This window comes from Monodon monoceros, unplaced genomic scaffold (genome assembly GCF_005190385.1).
Source record: "Monodon monoceros isolate NGI ecotype Baffin Bay Population unplaced genomic scaffold, NGI_Narwhal_1 Super_Scaffold_17, whole genome shotgun sequence".
In the NCBI taxonomy this organism is placed as follows: domain Eukaryota; kingdom Metazoa; phylum Chordata; class Mammalia; order Artiodactyla; family Monodontidae; genus Monodon; species Monodon monoceros.
In genome coordinates, this window is record NW_021703773.1 from 21,575,469 (window position 1) to 21,599,400 (window position 23,932).

At 41.9% G+C, this 23,932-nt stretch overlaps 1 protein-coding gene across 6 annotated transcripts in view; it reads right to left on the minus strand.

Moving 5' to 3' along the window:
• SNX25 (sorting nexin 25) overlaps positions 1-23,932 on the minus strand; it is a 110,280-nt gene that overhangs the window by 24,330 nt on the left and 62,018 nt on the right. For all 6 annotated transcript variants that reach the window (XR_003794144.1, XR_003794142.1, XR_003794145.1 and 3 more), the window contains exons 7-9: positions 7,666-7,847; positions 4,595-4,726; positions 2,088-2,360 (exon numbers count right to left, since the gene is read on the minus strand). Coding sequence is in view for 1 of the 6 variants with exons in the window: in XM_029226225.1 (XP_029082058.1) it covers positions 2,088-2,360; positions 4,595-4,726; positions 7,666-7,847 (587 nt within the window). In the remaining 5 variants the exon portion in view is untranslated. The remainder of the gene's footprint in view (positions 1-2,087; positions 2,361-4,594; positions 4,727-7,665; positions 7,848-23,932) is intronic.

A 23,932-nucleotide genomic window follows, 5' to 3' on the forward strand; every position in this document is an offset into this window, starting at 1 on the left:
TCCCACTAGTGAAAGTATTTTCAGTATACACTTTGCTCAGTCCTTATTTTTACTAATCAACAGGTAGATTATTTTACAAGTAAAATGGTTAGCATTGAAAGTGACTTAAGATTCATAAAGGACTACAGAATTTGGAACAACCTGAACAGATTACCAGCAAATAGCATATTAGTAATTAGATTCACGAGCAGCAACAGCATGAAAAGAACTGCTGAGAACTGTCTTCTGGTTCATTTACTCCTTAACTTTCTTCCAGATATTTTTCGTCTGACTTTTATTAATTGTAACAAACAGTAAAAGAAATTTTTGAAAGAAAAATAAAGTATTAATAATCCCAGAACACCAAGCATTTTTGTATATTCTTTCTAATCCTTGTCCATGAGTATATATATTATGACATCATCCTACTCCTTGTATACATTCAAGAGGGTATTCTGCCTTTTTCGCATAATATACAAGGCTGTATATTTGAGGGTATTGTAGTCTTCCAAGTTATAACTGCTATGGCTGCATAGTATTCTATGAATTGATAATATACTGAGGCATATCCCTATTGCTATGGGTTGATTCTGCTTTTCTGCCTTCCCAAAACCTAAAATAAACTCCACTGTGCATAAACTTTTTTTTTTCCTACATTTTAGTTCTTTTCATAGGATACATTTCTAGAAGTGGGACTACTGCAACAAAGAGTAGGAGCTTTCAAAAGATCAGTGATACATACCACCCTGCTCTGAATGCTGGGTGAAGATGCACATTTTTTCACGTTTGTTTACTATTTATTACCTTTCATATTAACTGTCAGTTCAAGTCCTTATTCAGTTTATCTGTTGGGTATTAATTTGGACAAACTTTTCACAACATTTGAATATTAACCATTTTAATTTCTGAGGTAGAGAGATCGGTTTGTTTTAGCTGTGCTATCCTAAAAATAAAATGCAAGGAGTAACGAGTTTTGGACCAATTAGCTCAGTGGTTTTATACACTGAAAATGTAAAGAACCAAGTAACAAAACTTTTTTTCAAAAGTCTGAATGAATGAATTTACCAACAGTTCAGAGACATCTGCTTCTAATACCATCATGAACAAGTACCTGATTCCTCAGGGCTTGAGATACAGTGAACTGGACAGAAAGAAAGAATCCAAGATAAATTACAATCTTTCTATATAAGGTGATTCTAAAACACTTTTCCTTTGTACCTTCAAAACCTTCAAACTCATATAGGTCATTAGCAGTAAAAGGGAGACGGCAACTGGGGCTATCCAAAATGACCCAGGACACTATAAGAAAATCAGACTTCAGGTATGGCTGGACAAGGTTTCTTTCAAATATCTTAATTTCATCTGATTTTTTTTAAACTCCAAAGTATTTCCTGCAGACTCCTCCTGCATCCTCTACCTCTCCTCATTTCTTCCCCGTCCTTTTTGTCTGTTCTCCAGCTGGACTGTTGTGCTAATGATTCTCTTACTTGGTCACAAATGTCCCACCCCACAGATTTTCTGCCCTCACTTTTCAGGAGTCAAACCCAGCTGTGGCTCAGGCAGACAGAGCAGGGGGCGGTCTCTGACTCAGCAGCGGCTGGCGGTACCCAGCTGGTCAGAAGGACAAAGACAGAAGTGAGGACGAGAAGCAACAAGGAAATTCAACTTAAAGTTCCACTTAAAGTGCTGTATGCTAAGATGCAGAGAATGGACTTGAGGACACGGGGAGGGGAAAGGGTACGCTGGGACAAAGTGAGAGAATGGCAAGGACATGTATACACTACCAAACGTAAAACAGATAGCTAGTGGGAAGCAGCCACATAGCACAGCTCGGTGCTTTGTGACCGCCTAGACGGGTGGGAGGGAGACGCAAGAGGGAGGGGATATGGGGATATATGTATATGTATGGCTGATTCACTTTGTTATACAGCAGAAACTAACACAACATTGTAAAGCAATTATACTCCAATAAAGATGTTAAAAAAAAAAAGTGCTGTATGCCAAAAGATAAAGGTGCACACCAAATCTGGCTCACAAAATCTGCACCCACATAATCATATTCAAAGCTTATCCACTCAAAAGGGAGCAGAAAGTTAAACATGACTCACCATTTCATCCTTGTTGGAAATCAACTGGGAGACATGCTTTTCTTCCTCTTTTATCATCAATTTCTCATACAGATCACTGACAATAAATGAAGGGTAATACCTATCCTTCAGCATCTCATAAACGTCTCCCTGGATTTTGCAGAACACTTCTATTCCTTTATTTCCTACAAGACACTGCTGGATTTCTTTGTAAAGTGATTTTTCCACAGATATTTCTTTGCTCTCCACGAAGAAATTCTGGTAAATTTCACCAACTAATTGTGGAATTTCGTTCTGAAAAGACAGGAAGATGAAGAAAGTAATACCATCTCTGAGAAAAACTATTTTCTTCTGAATTATCTGCATTTTAAAGGTGGAAGGGAGACATGTAGAATGTAGGATGAGTGTGCAAAGGCTTTTGTGGGCACATTCAGGGCCAAGGGGTGAGTGTCAGACCCTGGAAAAACAACTGGCTCCTTAAAAGGAACACTTTACGTTGAACAGTTAACAAATGTAATTTCTTTTTAATGCTGGAAGGAAAAAAAATAAGAATGAGAACAGTTCTCTTCTTGCAGTGGATTCCTTCTCATAAATCTCAGTTCCACAGGAATACAATTGATCAGCTAAATTCAGTATGACTTTTTCATCTAGTAAAAATAATTAGAAATGCCAACTTCTCACTCCAGAAGAAAGTCAATATAATAATTGTATAATTAGGGCTTCCCTGATGGCGCAGTGGTTGAGAGTCCACCTGCCAATGCAGGGGACGCGGGTTTGTGCCCCGGTCCGGGAGGATCCCACATGCCGCGGAGCGGCTGGACCCGTGAGCCATGGCCGCTGAGCCTGCGTGTCCGGAGCCTGTGCTCCGCAACGGGAGAGGCCACAACAGTGAGAGGCCCGCGTACCACAAAAATAATAATTGTATAATTAAAGAAAGCAAGAGAAATATTCTTCAGAGTGATGACTTACTACATTGTAATCAAGCTTGTATTACACAGCTTGGTCTTAAACGAGGCCTCCGCCTAAGTGTACTAGGCCTCATTCGGAAGGGCAAACATCTCATCAACATAACCTTTACACTGCCGCTAGAGACAACTTATTAACTCTAGAAATGTTATGAAAAGTCTTCGACGGTAGCAAAAGATGAAGACAAACGACTTAACGAATATTATGAATATAACAAACAATCCCGAAGTTTTACATCCAAATCAGTGTTGCTAGGTCAAAATACAGCTATTTGAGGAAGCTATATCCTCTTATTGCACTGACATTTTTCAACTTGTTTTCAGTAGTTTAGGAAAATTTTTTAAATTGCTCTTTTCAATATTCCTCTGAGAGCAGCCAAAAGTCAAGCTTGTAGTCAAGTCTGGTAAATAATATATGTAATAAATTTGGCAAATATAATATTGAGTAAAATGAGGTAATTTGTGGCTTATAAATGAACAATGAAAGACATTCCTAAGAAGATTTAAAAATACTATGAGACTGGATTTAGTTCCTTAACCAAAGTAGTTTGTAATTTATGATGTATTTTAAGTTGGTATTCAGCCCTAGCAACATTCATATGAAGTGCAAATGAGTAATTTAATGTACATAGTGCTGTTTATGCTTACTTTAATAAGCCTCTCAAGAGTGGCATGGACATATATACACTACCAAATGTAAAACAGATAGCTAGTGGGAAGCAGCCGCATAGCACAGGGAGATCAGCTCGGTGCTTTGTGACCACCTAGAGGGGTGGGACAGGGAGGGTGGGAGGGAGACGCAAGAGGGAGGAGATATGGGGATATATGTACATGTATACCTGATTCACTTTGTTTTAAAGCAGAAACTAACACACCGTTGTAAAGCAATTACACTCCAATAAAAATGTTAAAAATAAATAAGCCTCTCAAAATGCATGTATTATATATGTTGTACATATTGTTATATATGTTTTTAGACATATATATATACACACACATATATTTCACATTCTTCAATTTAACTTTTAAATATATATCGAGAACTTGCCAAGTGCAAAACACAATGCTTATTGTTGGGCTTTGTGCTGTAATAGGCATCTGTAACCAAAAATTATTTTTTGTCTTGCTTAACATAATCATATTTTAAATTAAATAAAAGGAGGACAGTTGTGTAAAATGTGCACATTATGATATTAAAAATAACAAGGTTATGAGATTGAAGTATAGGTGATAAGACCAAATTTATTGTAACAGCCATGTGGGTAATAAGTATATGCCTTTTTTATAATGGGTTAAAAAAATAACTACCTGAAACTAAATTCAATAATTGGGAATATTTGTAAATCTTTTTTCCTTGACTACACATTCAAAAGCACTTTTTGTAAAAATGAAATCTAATTCTATTTACCATCATGGGCTAGAACATAATGCCGATAATATATTTGGTTTAAAGTATTCTTTTAATGTATCCTATCTTACAGCTTAAGAAACACAGACATACTGCCTAACATACAAGTTTTCATCAGCTAGTGATTAATATTCCTTTGGGCCTATACATCCTACCTTGTGAGCATTCTTTAAATATTCCACAGACTCCCAAAAGCTAATCAGAGCTCTCTTGTCCATCCTTTCCATGTATGTTCGAAAGTGCTCTCGGTAGGAAGCATTGGCCAAGATATCTTCGAATTGAAGAATCTATGAAGGAAATTTAAGAGAAAGTTTTTAAAAATCAAATTTTAAATATCAGTTTGCTTTAACTTCCAATGGATTACTTTCTACATTCAGGAAAAAATGTCTCATTTTCTAAGTTCATAGTCAATGTAAAGAGTACTTCTCTCACCTTCCTAAATTTTAAATTTAAAAAGTTTACTGAATATTCAAAATGCACATATTCAATAAATACCAATTTTCTATTAATCATTCATTCATTCAGCAAAAGATTCATTTGGCATCTACTCTGTATCAGGCACATTTCTAGGAAATGAAACAGACAAAAATCCCTGCCTTATGGGATGTATTGCTAAAAGCAATCGTGCCAATAATAGAAAAAGTGAAGAGAAATATATAAAAGACCAGGAAGCTGGAGCCTAATAATTTGGCATTTTTGCTTTCCATCCTATTTTCATATAGCTGAGGAAATCTACAAATGACTTCATACCTTGTCTTTTTGTTTATAATATCACATTCGTTTAAAAAAATCTTTTGTATGCATTTTAATTGGCCCATAAAACTATTGTAGAGATGTATCACAATTACTCCTTTGTTTACTATTTTGAATGCTTACAGAAAACAAAAACCACTATCTGAAGACACAGTGAGATCAACCTTGAGTATGGACTGCTATAATATGAGAAAGCAGATGAGCTTCATAATAATTCATGACTCAACTAGGAGAAATGCCTCAAATTAATTTAGAAGTTTAACTCCTATATCCTTAGTTATTAATTAGTAATAAAAATGATGTCTATGTATACTGCAACGGAAAGAAAACTTACATTTAAGATTTTTAAAATTAATATTGTGGCGATTGGAAAAATTTCAGAAATGTTACCAGTTAAGATCTTTCTAAAATCAAGTGCATATGATCAATGCACGTTCAACTCTTTCTGCCTCTGACAGCAAGTCCTCAATCTGTTCTGTGGACAGAAAGGGGCAGGCATTTTTCTAATAACTTTTGATAACTAAGTAATCAAAAGTGATCCCTTGCTACAGACCATTAATATTTAGGATTTAGTTTACTAACTTTGGGAGACCGTAGCATGTATTCTCACTTTATGTACACGTACCAGCGAAGCATTTTTCGGTACAAATCCTAACTGTACAGGCTCCAAAGAAGTCTGAAGGCTCCCATGTCGACTCTGGCTGGGAATGACAGATCACTCAGACAGCAATCCATTTTTAACATGGGGAGGAGCTGAGCAGGAAAGACTCTCAACAATTCTAAGGAAGTCTTCCCAGTATAATTTCATGGATTGAAATGAATTTCAAGTTAGATACAAATCCACATATTTGCAAAATCAAGTCCAAAACATCTTCTAAATTAGCCACTTTTAGATTCTTTTATTGTGTCTTATGAACACTCTTATGTTTAGTTCTAAAAGTGCAAATATATGCAAATAAATGACAGCAAATATATCTCAAGTCTAACTACACATCTGATATATCTCATATCTTAGCTGGTGAATTAACCAAGTTCTCTACTCCATTTGTTTTCTATTTTCTCTTGAAGCCTGCATAAGCCTTTCACTGATTCACACCTACACTAACGGTGTGGGTCTGTGTGACCAGGATAAGGAGACTGCACACTTCTGAGTCAAATGTGTTAACGTGAGATGAACTCAATCTCATTGTGTTAATGTAAGATGAACTAATCTCAGTAATTCTGAGCCTGTTGTGTGAAAGTGGAAAGAAAAGACTGGGTAGGTCCACGTTGACACTACTGCTAAATATATGATTAAAAAAATATATATATATATAGAGAGAGAGACAATGTAATACCAATTAACATTTACTAAGGGCTTCCATATAGCAAACACTGTGCTCTTGCATTAATTTCCTTCTGTTGGATCAGCACGTTTCCTTCTGTCCTAAGACTTCTGGTAAATTCTGGGAGGGCTGATGCCACAATCAATAATCTCTGGGCAGAAGACAAAAAATTGTCCTGGTGGATGTCACATATGTTGAAGGCCATGAAGTATTTCAGGCTGGAAGGTAGCCTATGAAGGCAGATTGTTCTTTATTCCCCTCAGGGATTTTTATTTACTCCTTTTTCACTATCTCCCAAACCCACTGGATCTGGTTTCATGATGCATACTCTATTAACTTAGTTTTATGTTTTGTGCGTATTACCCCTTGACCAGCAGGTTAATTTTTCTCTAGGAAATATACCCCCTAAGCACCCAAAAGGACCACAAGGCCTAGAAGAGTAAGTAAATGTGCTCTTAATACCCCCAACATGTTACCAAGAGGGACCCAGGCCCAAGATTCTCTAGCTGCCGAATACCTACGATACACTCATGAGACTATCTACGGCGTACTAATGAGAATGTGGAGAATTAGGATCTTGGGACTAATGTTTTATCCCAAAAGGAGAGACCACAATTGGGTTCCTCTTACATTTATAACATCACTAAACATACCCCTGAATAATTACTGCCAGTAATAACAAATGTTTATTAAGTGCTCATTATACACCAAGTACCATACTTACCATTTTATGTGCATTATTTAATTTAATGATTATCATGCCCTGTAGGGTATGTACAGTTAACCCTACTTTATAAGTAGAGTACAGAGAGGCTAACTAACTTGCCCAAAGTCAATCCCCAGCAGACCTGGGATTAAAAGCCAGGCTTTCTGACTCTGTAGCACAGCTTCTTAACTATAATAAAATACTTACTCTCTTTAAGAAATTACCTGATTTGTATTCAGGCCAAAAAATTTAGCAAACTAAAAACAGTATGGAAGTCAAGAAGGAAAGATGGACTGAGAGCCCTACAAGAACAACATGTGAGTCTATGTTCTGGAATATATGTCTTAGGTTAAATACCAAGAAGTGAAAAGATTGTCTATGTGATTAAAGCCGTGTTCGTAACAAATATGAAACGGCAAAACAAGAAACTACAAAGTTCCACCTTCTGGCTTTGAGGCCCTTCCCCCTCATCCAAGGGCCCATCCTCTTGCTGGTCGTAGGCAGGGCCTCCCAGGATTCTGATCCTCTTCTCACACTGCTTCTTTGCCACAGTCAGTTGGTTAATGTACCTTTTCATGTTCCTGGCCCTCAGGAGATCAGCCTTCATAGCAGCAGTTTCTTTACCTTGAATGAGATAGATGGATAGTACACACTCAGAGGACAAGGTACAAAAGAGGGAACACAGCGACTGTGGGCCAGATTAATGTCTGATGTGGTACATTCTGAGCCGCAGTGGGTACTAAAGGACAGCCACTATGGAAAACAATATGAAGGTTCCTCAAAAAATTAAAAATAGAACCTCCATATGATCCAGCAATTCCACTCCTGAGTATGTATCCAAAGAAAATGAAAACACTAATTCAAAAATATATATGCACCCCAATGTTCATAGCAGCACTACTTACAATAGCCAAGATACAGAAGCAACCTAAGTGACCATCAACAGATGACTAGATAGAGAAGATGTGATACACATATCTATCGGGTTGGCCAAAAGGTTTGTTTGTTTCCGTGAGATGGCTCTAGTAGCACTTAGTTGTCTTTAACTTCATTTGAAACAATTTCGTTAGATTGTATGCGTCAGCTGTCACATCAGCGTGCATTTAAAAAACGACTTATCAAGATTGGTGAATTTTTATGTAGCCATTTTAATATTGAAAATGGAAGAAAAAAGCAACATTTTTGGCATATTATTCTTTATCATTTCAAGAAAGGTAAAAACACAACTGAAATGCAAAAAAAGATTTGTGCAGTATATGGAGAAGATGCTGTGACTGATCGAACGTGTCAAAAGTGGTTTTCGAGGTTTTGTGCTGGAGATTTCTTGCTGGAAGATGCTCCACGGGCGGGTAGACCAGCTGAAGTTGATACAATCAAATCGAAACAATAATTGAGAACAGGGCTTCCCTGGTGGTGCAGTGGTTGGGAGTCCGCCTGCCCATGCGGGGGACACGGGTTTGTGCCCCGGTCCGGGAGGATCCCGCGTGCCGCAGAGCGGCTGGGCCCGTGAGCCGTGGCCGCTGGACCTGCGCGTCCGGAGCCTGTGCTCCACAATGGGAGAGGCCACAGCAGTGAGAGGCCCGCGTACCAAAAAAAAAAAAAAAAAAATTGAGATCAATTATACCACGCGGGAGATAGCCAACATACTCAAAATATCCAAACCAAGGACTGAAAATCATTTGCACCAGCTTGGTTTTATGTTAATTGCTTTGATGCTTGGGTTCCATGTAAGTTAAGCAAAAAAAACCCTTCTTGACCATATTTCCGCATGCGATTCTCTACTGAAACGTAATGAAAACGTTCCGTTTTTAAAACAAATTGTGACAGGCGATGAAAAGTGGATACTGTACAATAATGTGGAACAGAAGAGATCGTGGGGCAAGCGAAATGAACCATCACCAACCACACACACTAAAGGCCGGTCTTCATCCAGAGAAGATGATGTTGTGTATATGTTGGGATTGGAGGGGAGTTCCTCTATCATGAGCTCCTTCCGGAAAACCAAACAATTAATTCCAACAAGCACTACCCCTGACTAGATCAACTGAAAGTAGCACTCGACAAAAAGCGTCCAGAATTAGTCAAGAGAAAACACATAATCTTCCATCAGGATAACGCAAGACTGCGTGTTTCTTTGATGACCAGGCAAAAACTGTTACAGTTCGGCTGGGAAGTTCTGATTCATCCGCTGTATTCACCAGACATTGCACCTTCAGATTTCCATTTATTTCAGTCTTTACAAACTTCTCTTAATGGAAAAAATTTCAGTTCCCTGGAAGACTGTAAAAGGCACCTGGAACAGTTCTTTGCTCAAAAAGATAAGTTTTGGGAAGGTGGAATTATGAAGTTGCCTGAAAAATGGCAGGAGGTAGTAGAACAAAAGGATGAATACACTGTTCAGTAAAGTTCTTGGTGAAAATGAAAAATGTGTCTTTTATTTTTACTTAAAAAACCAGAGGCACTTTTTGACCCACCCAATATATATTATGGAATATTACTCAGCCATAAAAAGAATGAAATGTTGCCATTTGCAATGTGGATCGACCTGGGGGCTATTATATTTAGTGAAATAAGTCAGACAGAAAAAGACAAATATTATATGTTTTCACTTATATGTGGAATCTAAAAAAACTAAAACAAACGAATGAATGTAACAAAACAGAAAGACTCACAGATACAGATAATAAACCAGTGGCTACCAGAGGGAAGGAGTATATGGGGAGGGCCAACACAGGTGAAGGGGATTAAGAGGTACAAACTACCAGGTATAAAATAAATAAGTTACAAGGATATAGCATACAGCACAAGAAATACAGCCAATATTTTATAACAACTTTATATGGGGTATGATCTATAAAAATAGTGAATCACTACGTTATAGGGCTGTCTCTGGACTACCCATCCTGGACACTTCGTATGAATGGAGTCACACACTACGTGGTCTACGGTGACCAGTTTCTTGGACGCACTGGGTAGCTCCCTGCTCCGGGCTTTACTATCCATCCTCTCAGCCTGGCCCCTTCATCCCCCAGGAATCTGCCTGGCTCAGTTCCCCGCCCCCTTCAGGTCCCTAGTTCAGGGTTCAGGGAAGACCTCTCCGGCCACTCTCTTCTACCTGCAACCTCCACCCTAAAACACCAGTCTTCTCCCGTCTTTCCTTCTCTAGCGCAGCGGTCCCCAACCTTTTTGGCTCCAGGGGCGGGTTTCGTGGAAGACAGCTCTTCCGTGGACGGGGGGTGGGGGGGTGATGGTTCAGGCGGTGATGCGAGCGATGGGGGGCAGCTGATGAAGCTTCCCCACTGGCTCGGTGCTCACCTCTTGCTGGGCAGCCCGGCTCCTGACAGGGGGTTGGGGGACCCCTGCTCTACAGCACGACTGCCATACTGCATATTCGACTTAGTTATCCTGTATGTCCTCATAAAGGTAGCGTTTTGTCTGTTCACACACTGCTGTACCATCAGCACCTACGAGAGTGCCTGGCAACACACGAGGGACTCATAAAATGTGTTGAGTGGATGTACGATCTGTGTCAAATGTTACCGAGAGATCAACACAACATAGTTAACATTTTGCTGAGTGCTTGCTGTGGATCAGGTATTGTGCTCTTTCTAGAACTCTGGCTGTGAAGGAGAGAACCAGGGTGAGTCTCCTCACCTCCCATTCTTCAGCTTACTCTGTTACGGTGTCTAGCCCTCCCCCCTCCATCAAATCTGCTGTGGCCAAGATCACTAGCGGACCTCCACATCAAATGCAGTAGACAGTTGTCAGTAGAGTCGGGAATCAGACTAGAATTCGGGCTCTGCCACCACGAGCTACATGGTCTTAGCGAGACTTTTTAAAAATTTAATTTAAAAACATTTACAATGGGCTTCCCTGGTAGCACCATGGTTAAGAATCCACCTGCCAAAGCAGGGGACACGGGTTCGAGCCCTGGTCTGGGAAGATCCCACATGCCGCGGAGCAACTAAGCCCGTGCGCCACAACTACTGAGCCTGTGCCCTAGAGCCCACGAGCCACAACTACTGAAGCTCGTGTGCCACAACTACTGAAGCCCACATGCCTAGGGCCCGTGCTCCACAACAAGAGAAGCCACCACGATGAGAAGCCCGCGCACCGCAACGAAGAGTAGCCCCCGCTCGCCGCAACTAGAGAAAGCCCACGTGCAGCAGCGAAGACCCAACACAGCCAAAAACAAATAAATAAATTGCTTTAAAAAAAAGAAAATCACCTCAAAAACATATACAATGGTTTGTTTTCTTAAGCTGACATTATATAACTTATAAAAAGCAAAAGACTCACACGAAATTAATTTTTAAAAACGATGAGCGCTGAGCATTTCCTTGTGGACAACTGACTGGCTTTGCATACACACCTGAAGGCAGGGAAGGGCTGGGTTGAGGGAAGGCATTTTTCTTTTCTTTCTTTTTTTTTAAATGGACAAGAAATGAGCTGGTTTTAATGCTGATGAGCAGGAACCAGTTAAAAGAAGAAAAGGTGACAGATGGGTAGCCAGTAGACACCTGAGGAGGCTGGCTTTGGGAAAGGCCACCTCCTCCACTGTGGTAACACGCAAGGCACAGCGATGGATGCAGACACAAGCAAATGGGGAGCTGGAGCAGTTCCCTTCCTAGGTTCTGGTTTCTGGAAGTGGGGAGGGAGGTTATCTGCTCAGGGAGGTGCGTAAAAAGGGGGAGGGGACAGAGGTCTGAGGAAAGTGGGCAAAGTGTGAAAGCCACTGTGGAAAGCGGAAGAACAAGCTCACTTCAGAAACACGGCGGGATTGTTTCAGGTGGTGTCCAGGGCCGAGGCGACCTCTGGATGGGTATAAACCTTCCTGGGCAGGTCAGAGCACAGCTCTGGAGGTGAGTCAGAACACACATGACTTAGACTGGAACCGGTGACAATAAAAGGGTTGGTGTTGTGTTTCTCGGTGCCCCTGGACACGGAGTCTAAGTGAAGTTTTACACACCTAGGGAGACCTCCAATTCTCTAGGGTGGTCGTCACTGCCCTCGTGTCACAGAGTCAATCGTGCAGACGCTTACAATAGCGCCTGGGCAGGCTGAACAATCAACTGGAAAAACTCAGGCAAGGACCACAAAACACTGTGTCTTTCAGAGCAGCTTTTTCTGGCATTTATCACCAACGGTCACAGGCAGACTTCAAGTCAACAGTCAGCCTCGCTCAAGAGGGTCTGTCAGGTATTACAGGATGTTTTCCATACATGTGCTGAGGAGACATTTTCATTTGACTTCAGTGATGGTTTCTCAGTATATCCTATTCTTGGCTGACAGAGAGGCCCTGACCAAAGAACTTAACTCAGCACTCATCTCGAGAGGAAAAAAGCGTATTTCAGAGCCCTCTTAGTGGGAAGACAAAAGTAAGTGTAGTCTGTCCCCAAATTAGCCTATTGCAAACTAAAACTATTCGTGTGTATACCTAAAGAAATACGTGCTGGGACTAGTGAATTTTTCAGAAAAGTTTTCATTTATTTTTCTACCTCCAAAGCTCATGTTAGTTCCATTATACTTAGATTCTAAGGAGCTTAAACTCCTACAGTTATAATCCACTATTCTGCATTGATTACAGTTATTTTAAATAGATTTAAAGCACATATCCTTAAACTATTTTGCATTGGTTACATTTACTTTAAACATTCGAAACATACATCCTTAAACTCTAAATTCTGTACATAACATTTAAGCTACTTTAAAACTGGGGGACAAAAACTTGCCTTTTATAGAATAAACCTAGACTGCAATTTTAATTTTGGGTTAAAGCAGACTAATAAAAAAAAAAGATATAGAGAAAGAAACTGACACACATTTAACAACAACCAAATTCTTCTCCTGAGAAGGCTTACAAGTCTTTCTAAAAGGACAAAAACTGAGGCAAATTCCAAAGGGAAGGAAGAAAGAGAATAAACCTTCCCCTAAAACCCAGCTGCAGAGCTGAGAAAGCATTCTGGAGTCCTGCCTGAATGTCCCCTGCTCACGTGAATGCATTCTGTTTGTTAAGGGCAAGGCAAAGCCATTGTCTGATGACAAAGCTTGTTGCTAACAAACGCTACGGCAACTTGCTGCTTAGACAATTCTGTTTATTTTTGCCTCAGAAAACCAATGCCATGTTCAGGGCTAAACGACTAACAGGGCACTCCAGCAGCGCACGCGACTGCCGTGCAAAACTCCCAGTAAATCCAGCGATGCAGATGAATACGCTTCTTTGTGGCCTGAGAACCCGTCCATCCAAGAAATCTTCACGCCAAGAGAAGCGCAGGCAAGAGGGTGGAAGATGCGCTGCCCAGCTCAAGCGAGACTCCTGCAGCTGTCTCTCTGCAGAGACCTAGGTAATGCTGCACACTGTTAAAAACCGGTTAACCACACAATGTTTAATCCAGCTTAAAAAAGAAGGCCGAGACCACAAACAGTGGCAGGTGACACACTAGGTAGCAGTGGCTCTTTGCACGGGTGCCGAGAAGAACACACGAGTGATATAATCTTCTACAACAATTAATTATAAATGTCTACTGTTTTCCTTCCTATAGAGTCTAGATTCTACTGAGGTCAGAGCAAAAGGAAAGGGGGTCATTTGCGGAAAAAGACATTTGGATTAGACCTTAGGCGAACCCTATAAGGATATTTCAGTGGACCTATGAACAACATCACAGAACTGCTTTGCTTTTTGCTGTAAGCCTTCTGCCCATGATATAGTTCTTCCTTAAGTGAGTAAAGTGACTTGCAGTAAAACAAAAACACCAGGGGACAACTGTTAGACACTATTTCCAATGTGGCAAAGGAGGGTAAAGTAACCTACAGTGCAAACCAAGGGCTCCAGAAGTAGCACAAGTATAACTGGATTCAAATGGCACTGCTGTATTTTTCAAGTACTCAAAAGTATCAACAATAGATTATTTCTTTTCTCATAGTGCGCTATCAAATTCCAAGGCATAGCCTAACTGCAACAGCCTCGGCAGGTTGACTGAGGAATTCCACGGATGACACACAGCACGATCTCTCAGCCTGGGCACCAGCGACATTCTGGGTGGATAAATCTTTGCTGTGGGGCTGTCCTGTGTATCACGGGATGTTTAGCAGCATCCCTGGCCTCTACCACTAGATGCCAGTAGCATCCCTTTCCCCCTGTGTGACAGCCAAAAATGTCTCCAGACCTTGTCAAATGCCCCTGTCCTCCCACCCCACTGAGAGGTATTAATACAGAGGCACAGCTCCTGTGAGAGTGCAGAAGGCAAGGCTACACTACCCCCTGACTCCCCAGCATTGGGTTCTGTCCCCCACGATGCACAGGTCTCCTCACACACCCCCACGCAATCAAGGGAAGGGATTAGGGGGTTCCTCGCTAGAAAACGTCACCGACAGGCTAACAAGTCTTTGAATCTTTCTTGGACATTGAAATACAAGTTTCAATAAACCCCCTTGAGAAGAGGGTTCAAGAAACAGGTATGGATTTACTCAGGGACTAGTCCAGTTTCCAAAGGAGAAATGGTGCTTCCTTCTTACTGTGAAGCTGATGGCAATTCTCAGTAGTTACTGATCGTCACAAACTTCTTCAGAGTTATCTGAAAATCACCTCAAAAGCTGCTCAGGAACTAAAACAATATTTACCTTTCTTTTCAACTTGAGGCAGGAATGTTCTCTGTTTTACAAGTGGGATTCTCTTACCACACCAAACACTTGAAATTTCAAAGTCTGGAGTGTGTCACTCCACTTTAGTAGAAAGTATATTTGAGGAATAAGCAGAGATCCTATAGCAGGAGCTGATGGTGGAGCCTCTCACGTTATAGTGGAGAAGAATACAGGGGCCTCACGGGCCAGGCAAGGCACGCTGTCAGGGTGCCTACAGCGCACCTTTTATCTCCTTCCTTTAAACATCTCAAGGGCTGAAACTTCCAGTACTTCCTTTGGCTTAAGGCCCTCCAGCATGCTTGCAATAGATTTTTTAAATAATAGCGTCCTATCAGTTAAATGCACACATCACATTGCCGGGAGAACCCTTCTCCCACATTAGAACTGCGACTTGAACAGACAGAAGATAGACACTTAGAACGCAGTTCTGATGCATACGATTTCTAAGTTTGGAGCATGACTCGCGTAGCATCTGCCTGTGTGAGTGAGCAGTGTGGTGGGAAGAGTCCAGGACTAAAGTCCAGGAGACGTGGCTTCAAGTTCCAGATCAGCATGTGACTAACCAGGTACCTGTTGAACATCTCTGGACCTGAACTTTATTTGTATAAATGCAGGTCTTAGAATGGAAGATGACTAAAGTTTTCTGGGAGAAGAGAGGTGGGAGCAGAGCTGGATATAAAATTATATATGTAACTATATAAAACTACACTCTCTGTAGAGAGTGTAATGGAAGTGCCCTGAGCCCTCGGTCCCTCAAGGCAGGTAAGGGATGGGGCTGTGTTGGATGTTGGGGAAGGAACCACAGGCTCTGGACACTGCCGCACTCAGAGCATCAGGGCTGGGCAGAGGGAAACCCTGGCAAGCGCCCTGCAGCAATGGCCTGGGGTGCTTTGTAAGTTTAGGTCACTCATAAATTAGAAACTGTGTCAAGTTACTGCAATGCTAGGAAGTTAGATCACAAGCATTAGAAAGGACTCTGAGAAGTCCGCTAGAGTTTACAGAGTAGCTCCTTCTTTCAGGCAGGGACACCTTTATATCCCAAATCAGATGAGAAATATTATTTAAAAAAATAATTCCTAATGGAAATCATTATGGTTCTTATCAACAAGTAACTGTGTGTATGTACATACTCAATATAGTCTGAAGTTCTTCTACACTTCTGCTTGACACATTCAGTTCCAAAACTCTTTACTTACACTCTAAACGGGATACACACAATGTTGCCAACACCTCCCCATCTACACGATGAGCACGTCACCCCCAAAAGTGCAGTATTTATATACAGCAGTTTCTACCAGACTCAAATCAACATTATGTCCCTCTTTGCAGTCAGCTGAATAAATACTACCCTTGAATCACTTTATTTTTTATTTAACAATTCATTTAATGTTTCAGTATCATTAGTCAGAAGTCTCGTTAATTTGCAGGGTCTGTTTGTCCATAGAGGATCCTTTATTTCCTACCGGGGAAACAGCTTATGTGTTTTGTTTTGTTTTGCTTTTTAATTTTTATTGGAGTATAGTTGATTTACAACGTTGTGTGTTAGTTTCAGGTATATAGCAAAGTGAATCAGTCATATGTATAAATATATCCACCCTTTTTTTTTTTTTTTTTAGATTCTTTTCCCATAGAGGCCATTACAGAGTATTGAGTAGAGTTCCCTGTGCTGTACAGCAGGTTCTTAATTAGTTATCACTTTAACTATTCTTTTTTGTTTGTTTATTTGCGGTACGCGGGCCTCTCACTGTTGTGGCCTCTCCCGCTGAGGAGCCCAGGCTCCGGACACGCAGGCTCAGCGGCCATGGCTCATGGGCCCAGCCGCTCCGCGGCATGTGGGATCTTCCCGGACCGGAGCACGAACCCGCGTCCCCTGCATCGGCAGGTGGACTCTCAACCACTGCGCCACCAGAGAAGCCCCACTTTAACTATTCTTGATAACATTTCAGGATCCAGAACAGCAGTGGGGTGGGGGAAAGCTTTAAAGGGAGCTGAAATACTGGGCTCATTCACATCCAACTGCAGGGAAAATGTAGCATGTGTTCCATTACTACTAGAATTCCTACACTTGGCCAGTATCTTAGTTCGGGCAACTATAGCCAAATGCCACAGACCAGCTGGCTATAAACAACAGAAATGTATTTCTCACAGTCTGGAGACTGGGAATCCAAGATTAGGGTGCCACCACAGTTGAGTCCTGGTGAAGGCCCTCTTGTCAGTGGCAGACTGCCACCTTCTTGCTGTGTCCTCACACGATGGGAGAGGCTGGGGATCTCTCTGCAGCCTCTTTTATAAGTCACCAAATCCATTCATGAGGGCTCCACTGTCACGACTTAAGCACCTCCCAAAGGCCTCACCTCCTAATACCATCAAGTTCGGATGTTAGGATTTCAACGAAAGGATTCTGGGGGAACACGATTATTGAGACCCTAGCAGCCAGCTAATTTTACTAGACCACTTCTCAACTACCTGGGCTGTTCTAGTTGTAAATAAAAAGCTAGAGTTGGGCACTAAAATGCAAACGCGACCAGATCACTGGCTCTACAGTGGCGGTCCTCACGGTGTGGTTACTGGATAAGCAACATCAGCATCTCTAGGGAACCTGTGAGGAATGTGAACTTTCAGGGCCCACTCAGAGCCACAGAATCACAGACTTTGGGGCCCAGAAACCTGCATCTTAACAAGCCCTCCAGGTGATTCTGACACACACTATAGTTTGAGAACGACCGGTCTCCAGGATTAAGCCCAAACTTCTCAGGACAGCTCCCAAGGCCCTTTAGGATCGGCCCCCGTCTTCCCATCAAGGCTCATCTCTCCATTACATCCCAAGCACCTGCACAGTGTCTCAGCTGACATAACCCACATACAAACGCACACGGGGCAGCATCCAGCCGCAGCCACCCAACAAGCCCAAAGGGTATGAGAGCCACTCAATCTTTTGGACTCAACTCTGCTACCCTTAAGAAAATGCCTTTCTTGAGCTCTGGCCCAGGTAGAGCTGACACTCCACACATCTGTGCCACTACTCAATCCTGAGCCGGCAACACTCACTGAATTTATCAAACTGTACTGTGATTTTGTTTGCGTATCCACCTGTCTCCTCCTGAGGGTCGGGGACAGTTTCATGCATTGCACAGCTGTGCCTCATACATAATGGCACTTGCAAGATGTTTGCTGAGTGACTGAAGACCTACTTCTGGTGATTCCTTCTCTGAAGGAAGATATCCTTCGGAGTCCTTCCTCTACTGACGTGAAGGGTCCTATGAACTCAGGTGGTCTTTCATCTACCCAGGATCAGCGGGGGGCGGGGGGGAGGTGTTGTGAACAAAGCAGAGAAATTCAAGATAAAATATAAAGGATAAGTAGGAGTTATCTAGGCAGAGTGATACTGAGTGTAGGGCAGCATTCCAAGAAGAAGAAACAGAATGTGCAAAGAATATGAGGCGGGAGGAACTGGGGTGAGTTGAGGAAAGAGAAAAGTGAGTTTGGCTGGAGTTCAGAGGGAGGGGGTGGTCTGGCGGGAGATGAGGCTGAAGATCAAGGCGGGGCCAGAGCAAGCAGGGCCTTGCAGGTTTCACTTCAAAGCGCTGTTATTCTAAGAACAATGGGAAGACAATGAAAGGTAAGCATGGGGGTGGCATGATTAAGATCTGTATTTTTAAAAAATCACTCTGGCTTCAGTATGAAAAATAAATTGAATAGGGGCAGGAGTGGATACAAGGAAACCAATTAGGAAGCTACTGCCTTAGTTCGAGAGAGACGGGTGGTGGAAAGTGGTGGTGCAGAGAAAGAGCCGAGTTGAGATATATTTAGGAGGTCAGTCTGTGGGACGATAATGGACTAGATATAGCGCATGACGGAGAAGGAATGAACAAGGAGGACTCCTAGGTTTCTGACTTACTCAGACAGATGGCAATGCCATTCACAGAGGCAAGAAACTACAGAAGATGGCCAGTTACGTGGGACCTGATCTGGACCTTTTCATTTGGAGGTGTCTTTTGATATCCAAATAAAAATGTGCAATAAACAGTAGGTAAGTAGAAAAGCAGAGAATAGAGGTTCTGTAGATAGAAATTTGGAAAGTCATCAGCACATAGATAAAGGAAAGACTAACCAGACAAAGAACACAGAGCAGTGCCACCCAAGGAAGCTGTGGTGATGAAGGATATGTTCCACGCTATCCAATATGGTAGCCACACAGGGTTACTGAACACTTGAAACATAACTGGTGTGACTGAGAAACAAAATTTTACATTTTTATTTACTTTCAGTTAATTTAAATAGCCACATATGCTAATGGTTACTATATTGGAGAGCACAGGTATAAAATAATGAGAGTTAGAAACAAATCCTGAGGAACTCCAACATCTAAAAGCTGAATAGAGACAAATAAGCAAGCAGAAAAACAAACAACTAGAATGACAGAGTGTTAACCAGGGCAGGTTGAAAGCTCAGGAAGACAGTAGTCACCAACGTCACATGCTGCCGAACAGTCAAAGATGAAGACGGGAAAATGTTCACTGAAACTACTAGTTGGACTTACTAAACTTCCCAAATTCCATCACCAACAAGAAGTTGATGTGGTTAGCGGGTAAAATTCAGGCCTCCGCCAATATGTTTGGCCAGAACGAATGATAAAATAAGGTCAGAGGCAAGAAAATTTTGTGAGCAGACTTAACTTCTGAGACCAAGTGCTTCAAATTGTTTAATATCTATGAATTTGCTCTAAGAACCTCCTTCTCTAATCATACCTAATTTTCTTGCCCATAGGACAAGGATCTGAGTTAGATGGTCTCAAAAGTTTTATTTTTATGATTATTTACTTTCCCTAGAATTGTATCAGCAGTTAAACTAGCTGAGGCACTGTAAAGACTTTTAAAATCATTCGATACCTTATTTCTTAAAAAGATCAAAATACCGTAAGAAAAAAGCCATCAAGAAAAGAATCAAACTGAAATTTCTACATTGTTAAAGAGAGGAACTTGCTCTACATTTAAGATAAACTAATCTACTTATGAACCTGAAACATGTACAGAGTTTTGTGTGAATTTGCTGGAGTCTGTTGACGCTCAGAAGCCTTATTTGAACCTTCCTGTGTATACAAAGTAAAGCGGTCCCCCCGACCCTACTCTATCATCCTGAAAAAAGTCAATGCAGAGTCAGCTGGTTAATTCCTTAAGGTTTCAGAGGAAACACAATCAGGTAATTTCTCCCCACTTGTTATACGGCATTTTTTCCTCTGAATCCTCAAACTATTTTCACACTTGCATACCATTTCTTAATCATCAACAATTATAGTTGAAAAAGACCTGCCTGAAACATATTTATATGTAGCAACAAAATTATACTTTAGCATATATATACTATTTTCACAAATGAAGTCCCCATCTCTAGTTTGAATCCTAAGTATTCTTAGTATCTTCCACCTGGTCATTCTCTTTTTTAAACTTCTTCAGTTTCCCACTCACAAAGAGGACATGGAAATAAGGAGAAACAACACTGGAAACGAAACCGCTTAAAACCTCACATACAACCTGGCAGCATCATTACACGGTCACTCTGAGCACAGCCCGATTTTCCAGGTTTAAGGAAACAGTGCAGACAGGTGCAGCTGGTGACGAGAGGTTAACACACAGACTGAGGCTTTTCCCGGATTCTCCGCTTGATGATATTTTCACTAGATCGCACTATCCTCAAAAAACAACAAAACGATTCTATTTGAGGGGAGCCTTTTAATGGTAAAAAATCAAAGTTTCCGTAGTGCCTTTTACAGGGAGGAAAAAAAACACACAAAAAAAAATCTGTCTGGAAAGAGATTACAGATTAATTTGAGAAAGAATGAGATAAAGTAACTTTTTATGTGACAGCTGTACATCAAAACTCCAAAGGTCACAGAGAAATAAGAACTGTTTCCAATAATAATATGTTACTGGACATTTTATTAAAAGAAAAAGGACGATGGGGAATGTTCAATTTGACCTTCCTTTTTATTAAAAAAAAAAAATACCTGGGCTTCCCTGGTGGCGCAGTGGTTGAGAGTCCGCCTGCCGATGCAGGGGACACGGGTTCGTGCCCCGGTCCCGGAAGATCCCACATGCCGCGGAGCGGCTGGGCCCGTGGGCCGTGGCCACTGAGCCCGCGCGTCCGGAGCCTGTGCTCCGCAACGGGAGAGGCCACAACAGTGAGAGGCCCGCGTACCGCAAAAAATAAATAAATAAAATAAAATAAAATACCTGCACTTAAATTATAACAACCTAATTCTTTAAAATTGAAACCACCTACACATGAACTTCAAGAGTGAGACAGCAGATGATATTATTTATGTGGGAAGTCACTTCAGACTCTTAACACATTATTCTCCCCTAACAACGGGCTGTGCAAAGATACACAGAAATAGGAGACGATTAACTATTACCTCTATGCTGTCACTTCCAAGCACTTCTCCTCAGGGTTGCTCTCTCCCCACAGCGTGAATTCCAGCTTTGAAACGCCGGATGGGCACTTCTCCACCCTCTTGTCGTCCCAGGTCCACAACGCCAGGACCGGTGAGCTCTCTCACCCCTGACCCAGACTCTTGCACATCTCCTGACTCTTTGAGCGTCTTCACTGAGAAACCCTTTATGATCACCAAGAGCAGGCAACCTAAAGACTGAGGAAACTGAGGCCTAGAGAAGTGAAGGACGTGCCCAGGTTTCACTGGGAAGCTGACAAGAGAACCAAGGCCTCTGAAACTCCAGCTCCCGCACTTCTTCTTCTGCACCCAAACCTCATCTCACCAACCTGAAGCAGCGGGACCTCACAGGAACAGCAGCAGACTAGGAGTTGGGACCTCAGACGTAAGCTCTGGAAAGCCATGTCCTCATCTGTAAAGGCAGCAGGCGGTACCGGCGCCATCATGTCCCCCCATCTGATCCCTCCCCACATCCAATTAGTTGCCAACTAGGCTGTCTTTCCTTTATAACCTTCCTTATCAATCCCTTCCTTTTCACCACCATGATCTACACCCTGATTGCTATACGTCATTCCTGGACACTGTGTCACCCTCTGTCTTTTATTTTAGCCACTCTAGTGGGTGTGAAGTGGTATCTCATATTAGGTTTGATTTGCATTTTCCTAACGTCTAATGACGTAGGGCATGTTTTCAAGTGTTCATTAGCCATTTGTATATCTTCTCTGGAGAAGTGCCTATGCAAATCCTTTACCCATTATCCAATTGGGTTGTCTTTTGATTACTGAGTTGTATGAGTTCTTTATATATTCTGGATACAAGCGCTATATCATATACATGATTTGCAAATACCTTCTCCTATTCTGAGGGTTGTCTTTTTACTTTCTTGCGGAAGACACAAGTTGTTAACTTTAGATGAAATCCAATTTACCTTTTTTTGGTCATTTATACTTCCCCTCATTCTTATACAGACCCACACAGTTTGGGAGAATACTGATTCCATGGAACCTGTCTTTGTTCTGGACATGAAGACACACGGTAGCTGAAATTGCCTATATGGTTTTGGCTGCCCAACTTTTTTCTGAGATTTTACTTCTTAACCCTATTAAAGACTTAAAAGAGACTAATTTAGGAAAAGCTAACTACTGGTAACAGAATTAACCCAAAAGAAAAGTAATGTAGCAAATCTTAATGTGGTTATAGACCTTACTGAAAATAAATGCTTCTAGCATTTTCACAAAAGAGGAACTACAATGCTATCTTCTTTTTAAAATAAATTTATTTATTTATTTTTGGCTGCGTTGGGTCTTCATTGCTGCGCACAGACTTTCTCTAGTTGTGGCGAGCAGGGACTACTCTTTGTTGCTGTGTGCAGGCTTCTCATTGCAGTGGCTTCTCTTGCTGCACAGCACGGGCTCTAGGTGCACGGGCTTCAGTGGTTGTGGCACACGGGCTCAGTAGTTGTGGCGCACGGGCTTAGTTGCTCCGCGGCATGTGGGATCTTCCCAGACCAGGGCTCGAACCCATGTCCCCTGCATCGGCAGGCGGATTCTTAACCACTGCCCCACCAGGCAAGTCCCTACAATGCTATCTTGAACTTACCAGTTATAATGTTTCGGGTTGAATTGTGTCCCCCCAAAAGATACGCTTAAGTCCTAAACCCTGGTACCTGTGAATGTGACCTTACCTGGAAACAGGTCTTTGCAGATGTCCTGCCAAAGATGTACTGCTTGACTCTCATCTAAGAGCCAAGAAGCAAGACCTGAAACATATTCTTCCATCACTGCCCTCAAAAGAAACCAACGCTGCCAACACCTGGATCTCAGACTTTGAGACTCCAGAACTATGAGAAAATGTTTCTGTTATTTAAACCACTCACTCTGTGGCACTCTGTTACACAGCCTTAGTAAACTAACACAATAACGAAGATAAGAAAGGTGTCTCTGACTAAACACACAACAGGGGGAAGCACTGAGAAAAGCCAGACAGTGGTGGCAACAAGAAGTCCTTCTCTAGTGTTCTCCTTAAAATATGTCTGTCAAACTGTCTGAAAATAAACTATCTTCTCTGCAGGAACAATGAGGAAAAGGAGAGGAGCAGAGCCTGTACTCTTGGAGGAACTAATCAGATCACATCTCCTTTGCTCAAAAGCCTCCAAAGACTTCCTCACTCAGAGTAAAAGCTGAAGCCCCTACAGCGTAAGTAAGGCCCTTCAGGACAGGGTCTCCTGCCACCTCTGATCTCTGGCTTTCTCCCCACACCCACCCCTCAAGCAAGTCTGCATGCTTCTGCCTCAGACTTTTGCACCTGTCCTTCTCCAGATCCCCTCGGGTCACTAGGGCTTTGCTCACAGGTCCCCACCTGTGACTCAGAAAGACAAGTAAAAGTCCCCAAGCACCCCTTTGCCTCTGTGTGCTGATTAGAAACCTGGGCACAGGTTAGTGTCTCTGGCCCACGTCTTCTTGTCCTTTCGGGACCCTCCACTCCCAGACAGGAACTTGAGGGGGCCTGGAGATTTCCGTGGGAAGTCAAGCCTACAAGGTAGTAGTGTTGGTGCCTGTCAGCTGGGAATCCTGACCTTCTCTGCCCTCCACAGAGTAACATGTCCTGCAACTTCATAAAT